The 14,471-nt window shown below is 37.5% G+C and overlaps 1 protein-coding gene across 1 annotated transcript; it reads left to right on the forward strand.

The window, feature by feature from the left end:
* The first annotated feature begins 8,560 nt into the window (after window positions 1–8,560).
* Window positions 8,561–11,795, forward strand: LOC139693583 (uncharacterized). Its single transcript, XM_071591796.1, has 3 exons — window positions 8,561–8,624; window positions 9,352–9,587; window positions 10,850–11,795. Exons 1-3 carry the CDS (start codon window positions 8,561–8,563, stop codon window positions 11,669–11,671), a joined length of 1,122 nt encoding a protein of 373 aa, XP_071447897.1. The 3' UTR covers window positions 11,672–11,795.
* The last annotated feature ends 2,676 nt before the right edge of the window (window positions 11,796–14,471 follow it).

Below are 14,471 nucleotides of genomic sequence, written 5' to 3' on the forward strand. Positions count from 1 at the left end.
ACGAGTTGATGTTTGAGTTCGTGCCGTCGGAAGGAGGAAAGTGACCCGGGGGTAGAGAGGCAAGGGAACGGAGTCGGAACTCTCGGGGGAAGGGGGCAGAGGAAGGAGAGCCGCCAATGATTGGAGGGGGTGCGACAGGAGGCCGCAGAGGCGCCTGCTGCGGAAGGTGGTGAGGAAGTTGAGGATGGAAGGCTGTTTGGTCATTAATCGAAGGAGTATAGAAGAAGTTGGCAAGGAATAACTGAGGAGCGGATGTAAGCGAACAAAACTTTGTAGATTGGTTAAACACTAATGAAATAATTCTTAAACGTCAAAGGTCAGAGAGAAGAATTCCTTTCTGTATCTACGCCCATGACATACATGAGAGAAATGACCACGCAATTAACAAGGCTCACTCCTTGTTCCACTATATGTACACTCAACTAACAAAATTACTGCACTTATTTTACGCTGTATCATCAAGTATGTAATTAAAGCTGCGGTAAGTTTACCGGTTAATTTCTTATTACATTCTTTGGAGAGACATCCTAGGGTTTGAACGCTTAACAATCCTCACTGATCAGTTCGTTTCTGAAGGATTCGGTTTACCCAAACTTCGAAAATGACTCCTGGCATACTACCATAATACTACTGTTGCAATATTGTAATGCCACCTCTACACTTCAGCTGCCAGTATTCGGCTCAAAAATATAAGATATTAAGACATCCAAAATCGCCACACAGGAAAATTGTTGTATCAAGAAAATACAAGAATTATTTGTATAGTTTTTTTCCATGGACTAAAATTTGTTAATACGTTGGTATATAGTGTATTTCATTTTCTCAACAACTCAATCTATAATCAGCACCAAAATATCAACAAAAGAGCCTTAGCTACTGCGTCTTAAGCCAAAGAGAGAAAACTTTCCGCGTTAATGTACCTTCTCCGTAGTTTTTCCGAATTATGGATTAAAATTCCACATGAAAGTCAGCTAAATATAAACATTCTACAGAATCTGATACTAAATATAATTCTTGGCTATAATCTAGGAAAATGATGAACCCTTGCGTCATTGAATGTTTTGTATGGAAATGCTACACCACACGTAGTAACTCTCTGCTTTAGGCTCAAGTGGCAGAAAATACGGAAAGGAGCTCAGCCCTGGGCAATGGAACTGCGTCAAGCAATGATAGAAGACGGAATATGGAACATGTACAAAAAAATTAAGAATTCATTTTTTTACTTCCTTTCCCTTTCTACATCCAATGAGGCTGTCACTCGCAGAACCAAATGCAGAGGCAAAACAACTTTAGCATACATCGTAAATTCATGCAGTGCGCAGCGAGAAGTATTTTTAAAGAATTCATTTCCAGCACCTAATTGTGCTTTTAACTCATTTCTTGATTACACGTATAATTTTACCTCCTCTCGGTTAAGACTTTATGTTGTGTTTATTCTCGAATCTTTCTTCATCAATATCTGGTCATTGCTGATATTTGGATGAAACTAATTAGTTAAATTACTACATTTAAAATGAACTAATTAGTTAAATTAGTTCATTTTAAATGTTGCTTTTAATGGGTTTCATTTTGAGACTAATTTATCACATTAACTATATTTTTCTTGAGAACTTGGCATGAAATTGCTGAAATCACGAACATTATCAATTAAAATTATTAAACACAGAAAAGATGACCAAATCAGACTTTCGTTTCACAAATCTGTAGAAGTTTTCCCTTCCGGATAATGCAATAAAATATTTTTACCTCATGAGAAATCATAGCACCTCAGTCGCTACATGATTATTCTGCAATCAGCACAAATATATTGTGTATATATATATATATATATATATATATATATATATATATATATATATATATATATATATATATATATATATATATATATATATATAAACGTAGAAGCAAGAAGGCGCTAACCAACAAAAACACAGAGTAACACATACAAATGAAAATAATATGCACTGAAAATTTATATACATATAAATGTGCATACATACATACATATATATACTATATTATTCTAGTTGAAGTACTTTTCCTCAGTCTTTGTGGATTCGGCGGATTCGTAGGTAAAGGTAATTACGAGTTATATTACTAATTCTGTTGAAAAATAATCATGTGAAGATGCCCTGCTTTCACATTAGGAATCAACAAATCAGAATTATTCATAATTATGTTGAACTAATCAGCTTGAGCAGTGGAAAGGTCAAGCATATGTGAGAAGTATATTTTTTTATGTCCCAAGTTTAATTTTACTCTCATGCACACACACGAGTTAAGAATGTGTAACACACATGTTAAGCTTAGTGCCGTAAGATATTTAAAACAGAGTTTTGAAGGCTGATATTTACTTTGAATATACGTTTTTTGGTTTTAATTTCGTTTCCATCAGCTAACGTGCAGTGTAAGCAAATGTCATAGAGTCTTGTCGGTCACTAGCCCTAAATTATGTTATTACTATGACACACTCAATTACTACATAAAATTCTTAATATACAACTTTTTCTAGCTGATCGCGAAAAATGATACCAGTGAAAATTAAAGTAGGAATACTCGTGAATTAAATAAAATTTATACTTTAATAGTATCAGCTTACTAGCATTTTACATATATTTCTGGTAGTTAAATTTTTTTGTTTTTCTTTCACTTCAATTTAGTTAATTAAATATTGAATACCAATGAATGACTCGCCAATTTTGGGTATTAAATTTTATGTATGGATACATTACGGAACATTTTCATCCAAATTAACTAATCTTATTAGAGCATCGAGTTACCTACTTTTTCTTTTGTCTTTTAGCACGCCTGACCGACCCTGAATACTCACTTATATCCATTAATTTAATTAATTTCTATGAGGCAATCGTTCATTTTCTATTCACTCCAGATATATGTGAGAGCAGGCGGAATATAATACGCAGATGGATAGCATCACTTTGTTAAAGATAATATCAATTAGGGTGATGACGTCAGAAGAAACAAATGCGTTCGACGATAAAAATTCATTGTGTAAAGAATATGTAAAAATTTAAATTAAAAGTTGGGTTGACTGAAATAACCCAATTCTTTCGCTAATTCAAATTAAATAATGAAACCATATTTCAATATTAAACTAAATCAGCTAGTGGAAAAGAAATCATAAACTCGTTGGAATATGAAACACTTAAAATTACCTCTGGCTACACCGTTCAGCTTCGTAAAAAAATTCCCGAACCCTAAGAGCTAATAGAATTGGGATGGATGAGAAACCTCAATGAATAGAAATCGAAGAGGATGGAACAGAAGAAGCAAAGGTATGAAATGAAAATAGGAAAAGCACAACCGCACTGCTGCGAAAAGTGAGACCTCGAGATCACCATCCTTGTCTGAACCCTGGGGCCGTTAAAAGGAAAATAAAGAAGAGGTGGAGTGAGAACGAGGAAGCAGGAGAACAATGTGAACTAAGTAAGATGTGTGGGCGTTAGGTACGACCCGGATGAACCAGGACGTGATCTGTGAGACGGAAACGCGAAACGGCAGACAATCGGAGGGAGGTAGAGGGGTGTGTTGAAGGACCCACCAATGAGAAGAAAGGATAGAGAGGAAACGTTAGAGGAGAAGGAGGATGAAACGCGCGAGTGTCTCGCCATGGTTCCTGAAAAAGAATGGATCCATGCGATCGAATCTCGAGAGCGGACTGTGTAAATTGGGGGCGTAGGGGGTGGGAGGATAATGTTCGCTCGCGGGAATGTTCGTGAGTTGACTGCGAGTGGTGGACTAATTCATCCAGTTCGCCGACGCTCTTCTCCGATGCTCTTTCGACTCTCTAAGTGAAAGATTGGTTCCTCATTGGGAGAGAGAGAGAGGGAATGGATTCGAATGAAAGAATCATCTCTTCGAGAGTATGCAGAGTTGGCCTTTTCCGCTTCATATGCTTCGGATCTTCCTCAGAAAATACGCTATAATAAAATATTCTACGATAGATAGCACGCCTTTTGAAATGCTAGATGTCTATAAAATAGTAGATGAAAGGAACAAGTTTTTGCGTAGAGAACAAAATATTCCCTAACGCGCATCTTGCCATAATTATTATTTAAATGTAAAGCTCTTTCCTCTTACGAAAACACTCGATAATAGAACCGGATTAAACCATATAGCTTTTTCCAGACATGATAGTGATATTTACATTTTAATGTTTTTGATATTAATAATAAAATTTAAATTATTTTAAAACTTTTTCCTTGGAATAAAGTCCAACTTTGAATGTATTTGATCCTTGTTAAGTCGATATGAGTGCCTCTAAAAATCCTGACACAAAGGTCAAGAAGTAAGAAAATTTTATGTAAATATACTACCTTGATCAAATATTTCCCGGAATAACCACCGTGTGGCGCTCCCATCGTTCCGATTTGAGTTCTGTTTTTTTTGTTAAATTGGTACATCTGTTGTTGATATTCCCTTTAAATCTTAGTGTCATAACTTGACATTTGCAAAAGTTACGTAGCCAAGAGTACATATATCTCTGTGTGTGTTGGCGATTTTTTACAATTGCAGAAATGGATTTAAATTTGCAACAACGAACTTGTATTAAATTTTGCGTAAAAAACGGATTTAGTGGCGCACGGACGTTGGAAATGTTGGAAAAGTGTTTCGGCAACGATTCTCTAAAAAAACGGTCGTTTACCAGTGGCACGAGCGGTTCAGAAGTGGTCGTGAGTCAATCGAAGATGATGAACGCAGTGGCAGACCATCGACATCGAAAGTCGGTGAAAAAATTGATTAAGTAAAAGAAATGTTGGTCAATAACCGCAAATTAACCATCAGAGAAATAGCGGAGGACTTGAACATTGCCTATGGATCCGCCCAAGACATTGTGGTTAATGATTTGGGTTTCCGTCGTGTAGCAGCAAAGTTGGTGCCAAAAGACCTCAATTTCATGCAAAAAAGAGACCGTGTTGACGTCGCAAAAGACATGATTTGCGAGGCTGAATCCGATCCCACATTCATCAAAAGGATCATTACTGGAGACGAGACGTGGGTTTATGAGTACGACACGCAATCCAGACATCAGGCAAGTGAATGGCGTTCACCAAATGAGCCGAGACCAAAAAAACCACGTCGTTTTCAGTCAAAAAAGAAGGCAATGCTGACGGTTTTCATGGATTACAACGGTGTAGTGCATCATGAATTTTTGCCAGAAGGCCAGACAGTAAACAAAGAGTATTATTTGGGCGTTATGAGACGTTTGCGTGAAGCAATTCGCCGAAAGAGACCAGAAATGTGGGCAGAAAACTCGTGGATTTTGCACCATGATAACGCACCGTCGCACAGTGCTATCATTATTCGTAATTTTTTGACGAAAAATGCAACAAATACCATCCAACAGCCACCGAATTCACCTGATTTGGCTCCCTGTGACTTCTTTCTGTTCAATCGAGTTAAAAAACCATTACGGGGAACGCGTTTTAGCAGCCGAGAGGAAGTAATGGAAAAATCGCAGGAAGCACTGATGGACATACCGAAAACCGAATATAAAAAATGTTTCGAGGATTGGATCAAGCGCTGGCATAAGTGTGTTGCAGTCGATGGGGATTACTTTGAAGGGGACAATATAGATTTAGATGAATAAACTTGTATTTTTAATTTTCTGAATAAATTCCGGGAAATTTTTGATCAAGGTAGTATATTATTATGAAAATACAACAATCAATAATGGATCAATTGAGATCAGGGTGGAGAGTATTACACATAATTGCCGCTAATGACCGCAGAATGGTCATATCGCTGCTATATATATATATATATATATATATATATATATATATATATATATATATATATATATATATATATATATATATATATATAGGAAAACCTCTTCAATTTAGTGAAAGATCTGGTGCTTTCCCGGCGTATTAGTTGGGTGAATTCTTCTCGGGTCTTCCACCAGGTCAATGGCATAATAGCTGCCATGGAGCCATTGACCCGGTGGAAGACCCGAGAAGAATTCACCTCTTCAATTTAGGCTTCACAAATATTAGGATTTTCAGAAGAATGATTGCAATGTGTACACTAATTGAATGGTGTGAAGAAAAAACCAACTCATAATAAAAATATATTCTCCTTATTTTTGTCAGCTTATTTAAGGGCCTGCTCTCGTATCATCTGCTTCGAAACAAAATTTCTGCTTTACGACATCCGAATAGCTGACCTAGGGCGCATCATTCATTCATGACCTATGAATAATTGGGAATCATTTAAACTTTGGAGAAAATGACACCCTCAACGTTTTTACGGGGAATCAAAGGATTCCTCAAATTGATGAACCCAATACCCTACCTCCTCCTATATGATCCGAAATTAATTAGAGGAACGTTAAATAATTGGCAGTTACCGCACCGAAGTAGGCGGCCGTTTCTCGTATCTATTTTTTTCTCACTCCTCAACGAGTCATGAGTGAGGAAGAAAGGAATACGATGCCGATGACGTTTTTGAAGGGCCCACCAACCTTCCCCTCACGGAAGCACTTAGGAGATTAAGAACCGAGCATTTCTTCGCAAGGGTGGGGAGCGGAGAAAGAGAGGGTGAGACGCCAGAAGAGTTGTGTAGAGGTGTCTGGTTGCAGAAAGGGGAGAATGGCGGCGGTGGAAGGGCAAAGGGTGGAGGACGGTGGATGGAGATGGAGAGAAACCATAAGGGAGAGGGGAAACGTTGACGAGCTCAGAGTTTCCTTTTGCGGGTATGCGCTGAAGGGCAAACACAAAGTTGAAGGGGGATACTTTGATGAGTGAGACAGACAGCTTGGAAGGGGAGACCACTGGGGGCTGGAGAGGAAAAAGCGTCAAGGAAGATGAAAGCGATATTTACAATAACTAGGAACACATATGTAAGTTTGTGTGTTCATGTATATACAGTTATATATCATTAGTTATTCTATCATGTGGTAGGTCTTGCACTCCATCATATTCTTCAATTCTTCCTGTTCCTTAATTTGAATGTGCGCTGATACGTGGGTTGTATTTATAGGAATGCAGTATATCTGTGTGTATGCATAAATACACATGCATATACACACATACATGCATATGGAGTGTTTTGGCCAAAATGATCGAAGCAATAGGGACATGAAAATTAGAAGTACCCTCGGCAAAGAAGCTTCTATAAGGAGGAGAGAACTTAAGACAGAGAAGTTGAGTAAGGATGTTATAAAAAGGCCCTGAAAACTTTGATATGGAGCATAGTTATGTGCGGCGTAAAAACATAATCACTGTAGCAGGATGGTATGCGTAGGTTGGAGACTTTTGATTCAAGGAGTTGGAGAAGGATATAAAATATAACGTGTAGATAAAGGAAAGCAAATTAAATGCGAGGCATGGAAAAGAGGAGAGGGAATTGTTAGAAGAAATCCAAAGGAAGCATAAAAGTTGGATTCAGATCATTTTCATTGACATCGCATGGGATGTTGAAGACTGTGATAGGGGGAAGAATGTTATGCATGCCAGGAAATGAGAAAAAATGAAATAGTGATGTTGGATGGAATAAGGAAGTACACTAAGTTTAAGGGGGCTTATTTTAGAATAGGATGTTTGTATTTGTTACATACAGGGAAATTGACGCTGTACCGTTTGGCAGCTTGTGTCTGCTCAGGTGGCTGGACCCACTGGATTGTTGACTCGTAAGGCGTTTGGCAAAGAGGTTTCACAAGGAGGAGGGAGTTGATGAAAGGGACGTTGAGTAAGGATGTTAAGTAAAGCTTCTTAAAATTTTGATATGGAGCGTAGCTACGGCGCGGAAACGTGGTCATTGAAGCAGGTGGATAGATGTAGACTGGAGGCTTTTGAAATGTGGGTGTGGAGAAGAATGGAGAAAGTAAAATGGACAGAGAAGAAAACAAATGAGGCAGCACTTTGTATGGTGGGCGAAGAGAGGGGTATGTTGGTAGAAATCCTATGGAGGCAGGAAAAGTGGATGAAAGGGGTATTGACGGGCAGCGGGATGTTGAAGACTGTAATAGAGGGGAGAATGTTAGGCAAACGAGGAAAGGGAAGGAACAGGATAGGGAATTTGGACGGGATGAAGGGAGGAAGAAAGTAATCAGAGATGAAGAGGGACCTGATGTAGAGTGGGATGTTGTGTTTTGCTAGGGGTCACAAATTATTTAATTAGTAATTTAATATATATATATATATTTATATATTTATATTATATGTATGTATATATATGTATATATATATATATATATATATATATATATATATATATATGTATGTATATGCTATGCACGCACACATACATGCATTCATGTAAACGCATAATCATGTATAGACGTGAATATTCGTGAACATATACTTGTGTGTTCATACAGATGTCACTTACACATACTCGTATGCTTGTGTGTGTCCGTATTCATACATCTGTAAATAACGGTTGGAGAAGCAAAAAGAGTGGTATTAAAACATGTTAAAATGTTTAACAAGAGTTAACTTTAATTCTGAGTGGAATTAGGAATGGACAAATTGAGTGGCACGAATTAAAGTGATCGCCCAAGGGCTTCCACAGAATTAAGGAAAGAAGGATGGATAGACAAATAGCTGGGAGCAGCTTGCCCAAGGGTAATGTTCCTCAAATAAATGCCAGTGGTGAGAGCGTTCCAAGACAATAGCGTACAAACGTAAGGGGAATGGCTTCCTCAAGAGAAAATCTCATTCCACATCAATCCGACTGCACTCTCAATTCCACTGCAATCAGTAACTGGCTTCTACGATAATTTGAAAGTTTGATGATAGTATACAAGAAGCAGTTTTTACCACTTGTATTGCATGAAATTTATTTCAATGACATGCAGAAAATTTACAGTTAATTGAGTAACGGTAGTATCATATTCCATTACCCAACACTCAAAATGTATGAAAAACACAACGAATAAATTGTCTCTAAAAACAATTGTCCGCCCGTATTTGTCATAGTCCTAAAGTCAAGTGTTGTACTATAAGTCTTCAAAGCTAACCAACATCCTAGAGATCATAGAAGCTTAATGCAAAACGTTCACTAAAAACCATTTACATATGTTAGTATGAGTCGGCATTGGGTCTTATTTGATATTTATATACACGGTACTCTCAGGATACAGAATACGGAAGGTTTACCGAATATATTCTGCTGTATGGGTAAAACTCTCTCGGAGAAAAAAAATAAGGAGTCTTTGGTACTTAATTTACCTATAGTTTAAACTGATAGAGTACATACAGTGTCGATATACATCATTTTGATCAAAAATTAAATTAAAATCGCATGCTAAAAAGCGCATCAAAGAATTATAACTCCTCAATCCCCTTTCATCATTGTAACGCGTGCATTCCATTGCAGATCTCGAAGTAAGCTCAGCTTACTTGCAGAAGAGGGGGAGTTACATCAGCTGGAGGGGGGATGGAGGGAGGGACAAGGAGGGGGAAGAGAGGAGGAGGGGCAGTGGTTTTTCAAGGAGGGAGTCAACACTCACCACCTGCCATCACGCGCACGATCAGATCCCCACGGAACCCGCCGAGGTCGTCAAGGTTATCCTCCTCGGTGCGCCATCCGTAGGGAAGACCTCTATAGTACAGGTGCGTAATCACATTCCCCCAGCCTCGAACGCCTTCGGAATTTAGAGTTCAATCGCCTTACATTGCGGCCTTCGTCATTCAGCCTACAGAAAGAAAGGAACATGGCAAGTGAGTATCATGGCTGAGAGATGGAGGTGCTTTTGATGTAATCCAATACTTGCACTCAAATAATTTAATAAGCACAACAAAATAGAATATACATGTAGGAAAATTGAATAAATCAAATATGATACCTAACATCGAATGATACTTTAATTTAATAAAATTACATGTTACCTAAAATTCAAATCAAGTTCAACCACTCTACTTTGATGCTGATCATAACAAAATGCATTAGAATAAATTCAAAATAAGTATGATATTGAAAATATAAGCCAAATACAGTCAAGTTATTTCAATTATCTAGAAAAACTTCATTCGGTCTGACAAAATTTTTCTCAGTCTATCTGAATTGATCTAGCTTATCAACGAATAAAGAACTTCGTTGAGTTCCCAAATGAATCTATTATATTCCTTATTTTATTATCCTACCTATACTACTTGAGCGGGCATCTTTTATTTGGTAAACCACAGATTAAAATAGGTTTTCAATCGACCCAAAATAATTTTTCCAACGTTTTTTCACCTCTCCCAACAAAATCAACCTGACTCACCACACTAGAATAAACCGTTCGTTAATCACGCAAACATTCCACCGTCCTTCATTTCGCCCAGCATCTCTTAGAGAATCCTCTGCCTTCCTCACTTGCTTCATGTTCTCTCCCCTATCACGGTTTTCATTTAACCAAGGAAATTCTAAATTCTCTGCCCCTCATCTCATGCCTTCTTTCAATTCCGCCCCACAATCCTCTCTCTTCTTCCCTCCCTTGAATCATTTCCCAATCCCTATAGCCTTGCTTCAATAAACAAGTTTCGGCACCATGCACGACCATAATCTATTTCAAAGTTTTCACAGCTCTTTCTTTCAACATAATTAGCATCAACTCATTCTTACCTATAAAAACATTCTGTTTTAGTGGTATTTTTCTCCTTACGTCACCAGTAGTTTGAAAATCTTGGTTCGAAACACTTCCACGAAAGCTGCTCTGTTTCACACGCTCCAATTTTCCCTCTAATTTTAACGGTTTTTATACTCCAATTAACTTAATAATTCATGACTTTCATTGATTTAAATTGATATACATGGCGGTCTTGCACGAAAAAAAGTTGAAGCAAATTGATCAATTGAATGCCATTAACCATTTCTGCTTCCTTACTTTCAGCAATTCGTATGGAATGAGTTTTGTGATTCTTACTGCCCAACAAATCGCCGTTACTCCTATTACCCTTCAGTCGTCATCAACGATAAGCTGTACGACCTCAAGATATCCGATCTTCCACCAGTCCCTTACTTCCCCGTCGACTCCCTCCTCGAGTGGTCCGACTACCGCTCCTATGGACTCCGCTCGGCCACCGCATACGTCCTCGTATTTGACCTCTCCAACGCCGCTGAAACTTTTCGACACATCAAGTGCCTCCGGGAGCAGATGGCCGGCAGCCGGGACATGCGCAACGTCCCCGTCATCGTCGTAGGCAACAAACACGACCGACTCCCCGGCCCAGCCGGCTTCGAGGGGGACCAGACATTCGAGGAAACACTCGGTGGTGATGGGCTGTCGAGGACTCAGCCGCTAGCGGGGTCTTCGACACAGGGTCTATCGTCCCCTTTAGTATCATCCCACCCCTCCCTTCTCCTCGCTCACCAACAGCAGCAGAGGGCAATTGCTCTTGCCAACGCCCGACAGAGAAGGGACATCGCAAACATCGTCCAGAAGCACTGGCGATGCGGCTACGTAGAGTGTAGTGCCAAGTATAACTGGAGGGTGGTGGCGGTTTTCAAGGAGTTGATGCAGGCGGTGGACGCCATAGACGGAAAGGTCCTGGAGGACGAAGGAGAGGACGGTGACCCACTCGGGACTGTTACGGGTGAAGAGAGTGGCAAGGAAACGGTTGCCAAGTACCACATGCAGAGGCACCACGGGACGTCGATTGCCGTTGACAGTTTTCCTACTGATCTGGATGGTCATAAATGTTCACTACTTTGATGGCAACATTTAAGGAGCAACCTTAAACGATTATTAGAGGTGAATTTTATCTCCGAAAACGTGAATTCCAATGAGATTTGCCCAAATAATGATCGCAGTGGTTACAAAGGTAGCTCGTATAATAAAAAACACGTATGGAAAAAATATACTAATGATAATCTGAAAAGTATGATGTGGAAACATATCAATATGTAAATTTAATTCACCATTTGTGACTATTTTTGTATACATATATGTAATTTATTGATAGTGCTAGATTTATTGCTTGTAAATGGATGTGTGTGTGTATATATGTGTATATGTTATGCTTTTAAGCATATTTAAATACTTATAGAGTGTGATTCAAATGCGCGTAGAGAAATGTAGGAATATTTCCTTTAAAATATTGACTTACAACAAGATGAAATAACGCAAGCATAAATTTCTTTTTTAATTTCAACCCTATAAAACGCTCATGTTATGTCACAACATGTTTTATATTTAATTTTAGAATCCTATAAATATTTAATTGCATCTGATAAAAGTAGAATGAGTTACAAAATATTATCTTGTTAAATAATTGTATGTAACAGTTTTTCTGAATAAGATATACCTTGTGTTTTTCGGAGCGTAATATATATGTGATCGAAAATTTCTGTATGGAGTTTTTAAGGCAGTATTCCTATACCCGGTGGACTTCTTGAATATCTCCCATGTAAAATCATAATTCGCCTATAGAAATCACGCCGGATCAAGTACTTATCTTTTAAATTATGATTTAATGCTACCACATGTGTAAGAACGAATATTTTTATTTGTATTATGTGATTTTGTGGCTAAAATGATCATATAATCAGTTAATCCGGAATATATTGATAATATTACCGATGAAAACCCTCTTGTATACCAGATATATAAATATAGCCGGTTAATTCGAAATGCGTGTAAATTGATGATATAAGTAAAGTAAAAACTCTTGTTTATAAAGTGATTTCATTATTTTAAGCTTTATTAAACCACTGTTTTGCTTTTTTGGAAAAAGCATAGGTTCATTTTATTAAAAATAGGGCATTATATTTGGATCATCAAAATTGTCAAGAATATTTCGAATTAACAAAGTTGTTTGTTTTTGTGCTGGATTGTGGGCGCTTAGGTGTACATAAGACCCATCACTTGTCATGAATACCAGGATACACAATGTCCTGCTGATGCAATTTAAATAAATGGCAGAAGTGGGAAACAAATCCATGCTGGATGAAGTCGGCAAATGAAAAATCAGGAATAATGTTGATTGAATTTTAATTAGTTCATTATCATACTTTTCATTCATCCCTTCCTAAAATGATTAAACTAATGAATAAATTTTGAACTAAACAAGTAAATTACTCACAATCATTCATAATGCACGCATCATTTTTAACATTTAATTTTAGTATCATAATGTTAAATTAGAAGAGTCAAAAGCTTAGATATTCTTAGGTATCGAATACTTGAATAACACTTACTCACGGACAGAGTGAATAGTAATGTATTCAATTGATTGTCTAAATTTAGTAATTTAACCCAATATTAATCATTTTTAATTTCATACTTAATTTGCTTGATGCATGGATTGCTTCTGCTTTTTTAAATATAATTAAATTTTTAGTACTATTAAAATATCTGGTGGATCTCATAATTAATTTAATTTATGTAAAATCAATATATTTAATTTTTAACTTATATTTAAATACTCAAGACATGGTAACATTGAGATATGATGCATGCCTAACAAATAAGGAGAGCCATTAGATAAATCTAAAATGTATATCCTGAAGGGTATATGACACACGTTACGATATGTGTCGCAGTTGGCCTATTGTGCAGGCGCTTAGGACGTTCTGTTGCATTGATTTAAATAACAAAGGTGCCCCTGCCGTCAATGGAATATGATTGTCAATTAACTTTGGTTCTTTGTATAGTAAACCTGAGGGGAGCTTCCAAAAAGGAAAAGGTAATCAATAAATGCCAAAAAGGGCTGATGGACTAAATTTGGAACCATGTCTTCTGATCTCCATCCCGTTTATGCACAAAGAATGATTGTAAGTTAATTACTCTTCGTAACAGAAAATTAATTATTCTATTCAATTTAATTTCATGTGCTGAAGTAATTTGTAGCTAAAATTATAAATAAGAAAGTGCTTTCATTATAATCAGCATCATCATTTAAGTCTCTTGGAAGTAGGATAATGATACAAGTCCGTCCCTGGTAATTGTGATAGAATTCAAATGAGCGAAACACCAGGGCAGTAGCCTTCCAAAGTTGCTAAATTAATACTTTTTGGTACCAGAAAAGTTGAACTAATACCATGATTTATGTACCTCATTACTAAGTTTTTTCTTATGAAACTTTAATTTGAGAATAAACGTGCCCATACTGTATATGTAGAAACATGCAACCATATATTAGGGGCAGTTTAATGAAAACCGAACCTTAATACACATTCCGCGCGAAAGGTGTCAATATTATTTTGTTACGCATAGATACTGCCGTCGCTGTGGTATGAGAACTCTATAGTGATAGTTCACAGGTGTACGCAGTTGTTGGGTTATACCCTGGTTGATACGCGGGCTAGTCTAGTGTGTTGGTCCGTTAGGTTTTCATTTGATTGCCCCATATAAACCAGATGTTGATCGCGGTTGCAGCAGGGTATCGTCCTTTTCTACCAACCCAGAGATTGTACGTTCTATTCCATCATTGGTGGGCTTCCCATCACTTAGAATTTGGACGTAATAATTTTCACTGACGCGGTATTTTTGTTAATAATTCGAAATAAAGACC

Source organism: Hetaerina americana, unplaced genomic scaffold (genome assembly GCF_022747635.1).
Source record: "Hetaerina americana unplaced genomic scaffold, ioHetAmer1.1.p SCAF_5, whole genome shotgun sequence".
NCBI classification, from domain to species: Eukaryota; Metazoa; Arthropoda; class Insecta; order Odonata; family Calopterygidae; genus Hetaerina; species Hetaerina americana.